This window comes from Juglans regia, chromosome 11 (assembly GCF_001411555.2).
Source record: "Juglans regia cultivar Chandler chromosome 11, Walnut 2.0, whole genome shotgun sequence".
NCBI classification, from domain to species: domain Eukaryota; kingdom Viridiplantae; phylum Streptophyta; class Magnoliopsida; order Fagales; family Juglandaceae; genus Juglans; species Juglans regia.
Genome location: NC_049911.1, coordinates 32,435,400 through 32,445,911, shown reverse-complemented (window position 1 = coordinate 32,445,911; position 10,512 = coordinate 32,435,400). Strand labels below are relative to the sequence as shown.

At 32.5% G+C, this 10,512-nt stretch overlaps 1 protein-coding gene across 3 annotated transcripts; it reads right to left on the bottom strand.

The window, feature by feature from the left end:
• Window positions 1-3,133: 3,133 nt before the first annotated feature.
• LOC108998917 (tRNA (adenine(37)-N6)-methyltransferase) lies at window positions 3,134-9,681 on the bottom strand. 3 transcript variants are annotated; one of them, XM_018975683.2, is made up of 10 exons: window positions 9,546-9,681; window positions 9,319-9,440; window positions 8,038-8,214; window positions 6,691-6,791; window positions 6,092-6,287; window positions 5,895-5,987; window positions 5,318-5,377; window positions 5,107-5,181; window positions 4,433-4,513; window positions 3,134-3,817 (listed from the first exon to the last, which is right to left on the bottom strand). In XM_018975683.2, exons 1-10 carry the CDS (start codon window positions 9,634-9,636, stop codon window positions 3,446-3,448), a joined length of 1,368 nt encoding a protein of 455 aa, XP_018831228.1. In that variant the 5' UTR covers window positions 9,637-9,681; the 3' UTR covers window positions 3,134-3,445. The 3 variants fall into 3 exon arrangements, with proteins under 3 accessions (XP_018831228.1, XP_018831229.1, XP_018831230.1); XM_018975684.2 differs by lacking the exon at window positions 8,038-8,214; XM_018975685.2 differs by lacking the exons at window positions 8,038-8,214; window positions 9,319-9,440; window positions 9,546-9,681 and adding an exon at window positions 7,545-8,031.
• Between the last annotated feature and the right edge of the window lie 831 nt (window positions 9,682-10,512).

The window sequence follows — 10,512 nt, the reverse complement described above, 5'->3', positions numbered from 1 at the left end:
TTTTATATAGATTTTATATTTATTTTTCTTAAATGATTGTGTGGTGCTTGTATACTCACGACTATAACTGTTATTTTTTTAAATTTATAATGAGTAATTCTATATATAATAGTGAAGTGTATAAATGTTACATAATCATTTTTAAAAAAAATAAGATATATTAATAAAAAATTATTATTTTTATATAAAATTAATTATTTATTTTTTTTAAAATGATTATCTGATAATTATATAATTCACTGTTATAAATATCTTTTCTCATTTATAATATTCTGATTTTTTATAAATTTATAATCATTCTGTTAAACCAAACAAAATATGTGAGACCGTTCCACAATGATAGGGCAATATTTTAGATATTTTATAAAAATAAATTTATAAATTAATATAATTTAAAAAATAATTTACAATTTATTATATAATAACATATTACATCAATTTATCATTTTTTTTTCTATTTTCTTTTTATATTCTAAATATTTTTCTTTTTACTTTTAATTTGATATTCTCGTATCTGGCTCAACAAACATGCTTGTTGATGTCTTCTTCTTTTTTTCGATCCAAAGGCTTAAATTAGTATGTTTAAAGTTGGTCGCTTAACTATCTTATGTTGGCTTGGTTTACTATCGTCAAAGTTTGTGTTACGAAAAATATACTTGATTGAAATGTAGGAAGCGTGCAATGAACTCCTTGTTTCAAATGATAAGAGTACCGGCTATGTTTGGCAAGTGAAGTACTCTCACTACTATTCTTTATTTTATTATTACTTTTTATTTATTTTTTTACTATTCATTACTTTTCATCTACTTTTTACTACTATTCAATATTTTATTATTACTTTTTTATTACTTTTTCACTACTATTTACAAACATTCTCAACACTTCTCACTACCCAAACGTACCATTAGACTCATCAAATGAGTCCGATCTTCAAAATTTAATGATTTTAGTTTTAAAATCTTGGCATTAGATTCACCATATATTTAAATGTCAAGTTTTTAACTACAGTACATTTCTCTTTATTTTCAAATTTGAAGACTCACTATTCACATTATATAACTATTATTTTATTTATTTCAATTATTATTTCTTAATTTTGAGCCACAATATATTTAAATTAGGAAATAATAATTTAAGTATCAAATTAAATTATTAATTAACATATAGTCAGTGTAATTGTAAAATATAAAAAATTAATTAATTAAAAATATTATTATTAACAAAATAATATTATATTATTATTTTGATAAATCCAATAACTAATCCAATGTGGGGTTATGGATAGAGAGGTTTTAGATTTATGAAACGAAAAAATATTTGCATCAGCCTACTATTTATCACACACTCAACACACTTAGTGTATTGAGTTAAAAAAAAAAAAAAAAAATTGAATGCATGGTGTGTGGAGAGTGTAGGCTGATGCATAGAATTACCCTTATGAAAAACATATATTTTTCATCAAATTTTAAAGATGAAAATAACGAATCTAATTTTAATATTCTAATAATGTCATTTCCTATCACGTATTTTAAGTGATTGCTTAAATTAGTCACTAAAATAAAAAGGACATGAAACACAACATATTAAACAAACCTGACTAAGTTATATTACATTTTTGCTATGTTAAAATGAATAATTGTAATTTCATGAAGTTTATGTTGGCAATTTGATAGGAAACAAATTGAGATAGAAGTTATGGGCTATAAAGTGGTTTAGCAGAGGGCAGTTGAAAAGATGAAGATCAAGGTCTCAACATCATAATTAAACTATAAGCACACAATGATATTTTGTTATTTTTCCTTTATTTTCTAATGTATAGGGCTGATTATCTTTAAGATATATGTTTTTTGTTTAAGGTCTCGTTTAGATGTAGAAACAGTCTCATTTCATCTTATTATTATAATTTTTTTAAATTTTTATATAAAATATAATAAATAATCTAACTTTTTCAAATTACAAAATAATAATATTATTAAAAAATAATATTATAATAATATTTTATTCAACTTTTATCTAAAATCATCTCTTATCATCTAACTATCCAAATTGGCCTAAATATATGTCCATTGTTTTTAAATTCAATAACAGATATCTTATCATGCATTGATATTTATATTGCTTTTCAGAAGCAAATCTTTTGTATAGGATACTAGTCCAAGCTGGCACAGTGGCACTCGCGTAAATTTTGGCCATAAAAACGAACAATTATGGAAAAAAAGACCATGAGGTTACAGGCAATAGGGAATCAATCGTGGTCCACGCGGTTGATACTGTTTCTGCCCACCAACAATTTTGTCCAGTCCAATATTGCCGTCTAAAATGTTCAAAGTTCGAAAAACATGTTTTCTGGTCTACTTTTCTTCTTGTTTCGATCTCGAAGCACTTGACCCGGCTCGTTAAAGTACGGTCTGAATTTTAAGACTTAACAAATGAGAAATAAACACGTGAAATAAAGTTTTTAATATTGTATGATTAATTGTATAAAGAATTTTAAATAATATTAAATAAATAATAAATAATATAAAAATCACTTTATTTATCAATCTCCCGCTTCCTTAAAACTCAAGCAATCCAAGGTCGTTGTGAAGTCATCTTTATGTGTTTTGTTTTGGTGGGGTGGAAACAAGTTGCATAAAAGTCGTCCATGGAATTATACTTTGCCTCAGTTCCAATGTCACAAAATCCTAAACTTACATTTGGGGGCACTTGATTCTATGCCCATCCAGCAAGCTAAACAAACTGCGATTGGAATCTTTTTATAGAATAATGTTATATATAATCGTAAAATACGTAAATATTGTATAGTTATTTTAAAAAATAATAAAATAATTATTAAAAAATTAATTTATTTTAATGTAAATCTCGTATTTATTCATTTTTTTTAAAATGATTATATAATACTTACACATGACTACAACTATCATTACTATATCATTTATTTACGGATTAAATATTTGGACTGGACTTTAACAATATATGAGAGAAGAAGACTTGACATTGAATTTCAATTTTAAAATTATATGATGCTTTCGGAGCTTGCTGCTAAGATTTTGAAGCACATGGAGAATTTCGCATTTCAATGTAAATCATAGAGAACATGTTGAATGGGACAAACTAACCAATACAAACTACATGTAGTGCATATGCAGCAGCAACCATTAAATATCTTATTCAAACATGTTAATCATGGTACATGCACGGGTAGGGACCGGCGGAGCATAGTGGATAGTAGCGTCATGGCCACTTTGTGTGGCTGCTAGCCTTCGGACTGCAGTCCCCTCACCTCCCATTCTGATTAAAAATTGAAATTTACTGACTGATAATATAACCGCAATGCTATTTCTAGGGACTAGGGAAGTCACCAGTTTTATAAAAATGTTTAGAGAACAAACTTGCTAGAATTCTAGGCATTGAAACACCAATATCAAATCTCGAAGGCCTTGAGTCACCTAGATTTGTCTATCCATGACGAGGAATTGCAACGGTTTCGATGGCTGTTTGGGATGTCGGGTGAAATGGTGACTTTCTCAACAATGACATCTCCATCGCAATTGATTCTGTATGAGACATCTAGACCTTCCAAATTAAGATGATAAATTATTCCCCCAAAAGAAAGAGAAGCCTGATCACTAGTGGGGGTAGAAGCTTCTTCATCTCGGTGACTGTCTGAATCGGAAACGGACGCTTTACCATTTCTTATCTCAACATGGGAATCATAAGGTCGATTTCTCTGAGACGGTGACCGAATATCCCATGAAAGCACCTGCTTTATTAAACTTTGGAACTCTTCCGGGGAAGCATAGAGTGACTTCTTACCCTTAAACATTGGGAAAAAAACCAATAAAAATTTGAAATATAATAGTTAGAAGTCTATAAGTTTGTAGAAAATAAAATAATGGTTGAGAACAAAGCAAAACTCCAAGTAACTACATTGACATGCAACCGTCCTTTTTTTTGTTGGGGGGGGGGGGGGGGAGGGGAAGAGCTGTGATGATATGAACGCATGGGGACTGTTGTGGTGTACTGAGTTATATGTAGAAAAACTGTAAGTGAATTTTTTGGGGCTATTACAATCAACGCATGGCTTACACATGCTTCACAGCAGTGTGTGGCTGCTGCTATGAACCAACCCAATTGGGCTGGTCACTTGGTTTTGATCAAAACATGGTTTGCGTTAGCCCAAGTTGACACTGATCTGCATACTAAGATCAATGCAGAAACATGCTCCATAAAAATATATAAATTTTATATATGGAGTGGCATATTGTGGAGTGGCAGTCAGTCTCACAGAGCATGCAAGCAGCAGGTCTGTGCAGATTGTACTTAAAAAAAGAAAAATGTGGACTATCCCGCCATGTAATACAAAATGTTAAACGAATAAATGAAATAATACACGTGCCAAACATTTCAAGTAGAAAATTAGGCCTCATACCATTCTAACCCAACAATCAGCAAGAATGGAAGGGAAGCCCTCAGAGAAGCTAACAGAAGCTACTTCCAACAAATTGTCCTCCTGTGCATACGTATTATTTCATAACAAGAACCAATTAGTGATATGCATTACAAAAAAGAAAAGAAAAAGGGGAGGAGGAGGGGGGGAAGGTAATTCCACTTATGCATATAACCTATGAACTTAGGTTGCGGCTTTTTCTTATTAACAAAATATTATTATAAAAGAAAAATTCCATTTACACCTATAAGACGCATGTTTCCAACTTATAATCAATTTCCAACAATCCACAAAATTATTCTCGGAATATAATAAGATAGGAAATATAAGCAGACAAAATGAAGTGAAGGAACATTTCAAGTTTCAACAAAAGGATTGTAAAGGTTTTGGGTTTTGGATCAGGTGATTACAAACCCAACCCAACACTGACTTTACTCGGCATGACATAAAGCAATTGCAAACATATCATGTTCTTCTTCGCTATTTTAGAGTTTGTGCTTAAGGCATATTTCTTCATGTATTTTAAACTTGTTCATATAGTTCGTGCTAATAAAGGTCATACATATGATTGGAAATGGCTCTCTCTCTCTCTCTGGAAAATTTACCGTATCATAACTGTCCAATTACATTATGCTAAGGAACTATAGAGAGAATACCATAACCCACTTCGGCACTGTTGCTCCTTTGATTGCATCACAGTAAGGTAGATAAGGTTTGACATCAACCACAGGCTGTTGACAAATTAAAACAATTAGCAGCTTGACATAGTCATAAGCAACATCCCATAGATGTACTTCAAAGTTATACCAAAGACCCACTAAGTCTAAAATTCGTGTGGCTACCTGGGACAAGCATTGAAAAACTTACCGTCCCATCAACCAGATCCACACCAGAAAGAAGTACCATATTTTCTTCTACAGCCTCCACCTACAGTACACAAATTCTAGCTTTATCAAACTGAATAATATTCTTTCCACTTCGTAGTTGGCATATTTGTCTTTTATTTGGAGGAATAAATTTTTCCACTGTAAAATCAGAGCAGAAATCAAATCCTATTCAACGTAATACATATATTTAGTGATATGAAAAATGTAAAACTATAAATGGAGAGAGTCAAACTTTTGTGGGGATTTTTAGCCTCTCATACTTCTAAAAGGTTCAATTTCCAGTTCTCCCCTTATAGACTTAAGAGCTGTTTGGATAGTAAGATGAGATGGTTTTATATGAAAGTTGAAAGTTGAATAAAATATTGTTAGAATATTATTTTTTAATATTATTATTGTTTTGAGATTTGAAAAAGTTGAATTGTTTATTATATTTTGTGTGAAAATTTGAGAAAGTTATAATAATGAAATGAGATGGATTGACAGTGTTTCTCAAACCAAACGACTCCTAAATTTTTATCTTTACATAACGCTAGGGAAAATTCTTTTCATATCCTAACCTTTGCAACGGTGAGCCCAATAGGGCACGGTCGATGTGGAGATCGTGTAGCAAAGACACCCATCCTTCCGCCTTTCAATCTTGGTACTCTCACCTAGCCATCCAGCCAACCTTTTAATGAAGTTAAAAACATATGCATTTGAAACAACTATAAGCATGAAACATGTAAACAAAATGTTAAATAGCTGTTCTACATACCTTCGCCTTGAACTTTGATTTAGATGGTTCCTTCCATAACTTCTCCAGATCTGTGTTTAAGTGAAACACATATATAATCCAGCAATGAGAATATTCTCCAAGACCCTCGAGGGATGCAGGAGGAACCCGAGTGGGATCAAATACCAGACATGCTCTAGCAAGGGGTACAAGTAAAGGCTGCCTGGGTGTTCCATTCCTGCACACACACAAACAAAACCTGAGATCATTTATGCATATTAAATAAGCATAGAGGCATGCAAAACCTTTTGGTCATGTTTATTGACCTTTTATCAAACACAGTTGACTTGACACTCAAAAATTGCATGATGAGAAATTGCAGAGTCATGGTGTTGATCTCCTGACAAAAATAACTCTCTGGGGATAAAAGGAGCAAAGTACTCTTGTGAAATTCTGGTTTCCTAGGAGGATAATGATAGAATGACTAGTAATTTTATATGCCTTTAACTGGATAGAAAGTATTTATTGTATTTAGATGATTGAGCATAAATTTCCCAAGCATGTTATTTTAAGCAAAAAGGGAAAGAACTCTTCATAGCTGGTAATGCTTATTTAAGTTATGAGGTTTTAATAGCAAGCACCTGGTAGAGAAGCATGACTGGATGACACCAATGGGCGCCATGGGATAAGAAGATAACTCCAAATTGTCAGATTTAGGATATGCTAGTGCTTTCCTCATTGCCTATAGAAAAGATATCAGCAGAGAACATGACCAACAACAACAAATACTTATTATGAGCTGTAAGCAAAACGTATATAAGCCCAACAATAAACAGTTATGGATTGCTGGATCATCACCAGTACAGAAAGACAGATACAAATTGTAAACAACACAAAAGAAATTATTCCATATGAGCATTACAAAAGTATTGATGATTCTCCCACTATGAAATAAATAAAAAAACACGATAAAATATAATTATAGTAATAATTATAATAATCAGCTATACTAATTCTTTCTAAAGGTAATAATCAGCTATACTAATGGAAATACTTATAAAAAAACTATACTAATGGAAATAATAAATAATACCTTTCAATTTTCATTATTCCTATTCCAGAACTGGACTGCATTATTTCCCTAGTAATATTTATAAAGGATTCGTATGAGCTTATCTTTTTTTTTTGTTGCCTTGATAAGTAGAAGTAAAATTTTATTGATATACAAGGCATCGCCTAAGTACACCGATCTGTATGAACATATCCTACAATGATATTTTTTTTTATAAGTAAAAATATTATATATATTAATAGGAGTAATCAAGTACACTAAATGTATACAAGAAAACACATTGCCCATATTAGAAAGCCCCTAATGACCCAAAAGCCCGTGAAAAACAACCAAAAATACACCAAGCCCGACCCCCTGCACTCTCGACTCTAGATATTCCTCTGCACAAGGCACCAACGCCAAACCCATATTCAAATCTCGTACCTCCTTAGCAACTCCATTGGTTCTCTCCAATGGTATCAGGGTCCCCATTGAAGATTTTGGGATGACAGCAGGTCCCTTCATCTCTGGTGACCCTTTATGTGCAACTTCAGTGGATCTGACATCTCCTTCAGACCTCGGCAATACACCATTTTCCTTCAACTCTGACGAGGGAGCCATTGTTTATTCGGGGACCAAGAGTGTAATACTGACTATCAGTCTATCATGTGTTACCTAAGGCAAATAACATTCCATTATTGATGTCTCTAAGCTGATACCCGACGTAGAACCCACTTCAAACGACTCAGATTTCATTTTGATCCGCCATACTCTCCTGGATCTGGTTATTGGGACAGGGCCGAATCCAATTTTCCGTTTTCCTTTATCTGAGTTTAAAGGATTCGGGCCTATCTTAGTCTTTTTTCTTACAACCCCGTTGCCTCCGGCTGAAAGCAGGTCTATTTTCGTAGACAAGAAAGCTATCACTGCTATTTACCTCGACAAGTTGGGTTTCCATCTCTTTTAAAGAATTGTGCATCACGACAAGCTGGTTTTGAGGCGTGATCTGCAGACCACTTTCACCGTTCCCCTCACTCTGAACCCCCGAAGCATGACCCGTCTTCAGAGCTGCCGCATATGATTGCCTCACCAGCTTGGATGATATGACACTGATCTGTAAATTAAAACCCCAAAGCCATTGTTATACCACGCAACTTGCCTAAGGAATGTTGTAATTGTCAATCGTAAGGAAAAGTGAATTGAGTTAGTTAAAAAAAAAAAAAGTGAATTGAAAAGAGAAAATGATGGAATTCTCTATTGATAAGAGCTACTTCGTCGGAAACCCAACCTCCACATACAAGAGTAAAACTAAAGGAATTATCTTTAAGATTAGGGAGCCCTCAACCGCCTCTCAACTTCTACATAAGCAACTGTCCCACAAATCTAGCAAACATAACAGAACTAATTTCTGCTAGAAATAAAAAATAATACTTGCGACACTGCTGTTTCTACTTACACTACACATCAAAACATTGTCGTTTATTACTGGAATTACACTTTAAAACGATGTTGTCTCCCTTTAATACAAATGCCACTGTTTTGTTGCTGGCAATTCCCTTCTTGAATCTACCAGCAGGTTGGGTTTCCCTCAAGGTAGCCCTTATCAACAGAAAGTCCGATCAATTTCTCTTTTCAATTCAATTTTAATTACAACTGAAAATTACAGTTTTTCTTGGGCAAGTTGCGTGTAGAGTAGGGACCACGCCAAGAGTTCAAGTCACGGAAGGAGCTACCTATAAGCTGGATTAAAATGTCTTGGTACTATGTATGAGCATGATGTTAATCCATTGATCATTAATAGATGTGTGAAGCTGCCAAAAAGGGAATGGTTAGTATGGGGTCAGCGTCGATAGAGTGGCCACCTAGGACGTCGGATTCAAAAGTGTATTGTAATGTCATGATCTGAGCACTAAAGGCTTAACTAAATTAATCTCTAACAGTCTTGGAACTTTTAAATCAATGGTTTAGCCTTTAACAACCATAAGCCGCTTTTCATTTATGGACACTAACCGATAACTCTATTTAGAGTTATCAGAAAACATAAAAAACTCAATGTTGGAACATTTGGTTTCTCTTTCTAGTTTTTTTTTTTTTTTTCCTACAGTTTTCTCAGAAACCAAACAGAGTACAAAGAAAGCCAAGACAAACTTACACAAATGAAATGGAACAAAAAGAAAATTAAAGATAAGGGGGTGCTGAAAGAAGAGGGGTGGAGTACCTGCTGAGCCCGAATACGACCTTGTCTCTCGGCACCACATTTCTCCGATGAGGACTTGAGGGATTTCTGGAGCTCTCGTATCTTGGATTCCAAACCTCTGCACTTTCTCCTCCAGAAATAGACTGAGAATCGTAAATAAAAGAAAGATTAGCCTTGACACGCCTGCGCGTGCGCCAGTCAGGCAGTCGGAGAGGGAGAGATAGAGAGAGAGAGAGAGAGAGGAGTACGAGAGATGGCTGTCGAAGCAGAGAGAGCAGCGGCGATGGCTAACGCTATGGTAGCTGTCGAGCATTTCGAACCTAACCACTGGGTGGCCATGAGATTGGCGAGTCTCTGACTTGAGTAGCTGCTCGTAGTCGTCGATGCGCTTAATTAATTGATGTAGGTCGAGATAAAAATTAAAATAATGTTAAAATATATATATTTTTAATATTATTTTTATTTTAAAATTTTAAAAAATTAAATTATTTATTTTATTTCATATAAAAATTTTAAAAAATTATAATAATTAAATTAAATAAAATAAAATGAGTTGAAAAATTATCTAAAAACAAACTAAAAAAAATGATTAATCACGATTCACGTCAGTAATTATATTAGAAAAAACTAGAACATAGTTATAAAATAATAAAACACCAAATATTTAGGCATATATATGTAATCTAAAAAATACTAAAATCCAAAAGAATATATATTACACCTGCTAATTTTTTTTAATAAAATATTAAAAATATAAAAACATTTTTAAAAAAAATGAAGGTGCCACAGGCTACACTATGATCCGGGTTCCCCAGGGACTCAGAGGACACCTCCCTTTCTCTCATTTTTAGTTTATATTTTGTAGTTTTTATTATTTTTCTGAGTTTTTTTATTTTAAAAACATGTCTTTGTTATTTTTTTCATTTTGTGTGGTTTTCGGATTTTAGGTTTTAATACCGTTTTATATTTTAATTTTATATTTTTTGATACTCTGTTTTTAAAAAAACATTTTAGGTGTTTTCAAAAATTTGTTGTTTCAAAGATTATATAAATATATATATATTAATATGCATTTGTTCGTTTTTCAATGATGACGAGTGGTATTTATGTCAGGTGACAATATTTTTATTAAAATTTTAGGAAGATAGCTTATTAACATTTAAATATAAATGTCTTAAAAGTAAATAATTGTGAATATTTTTCTTCTTTTTTAAT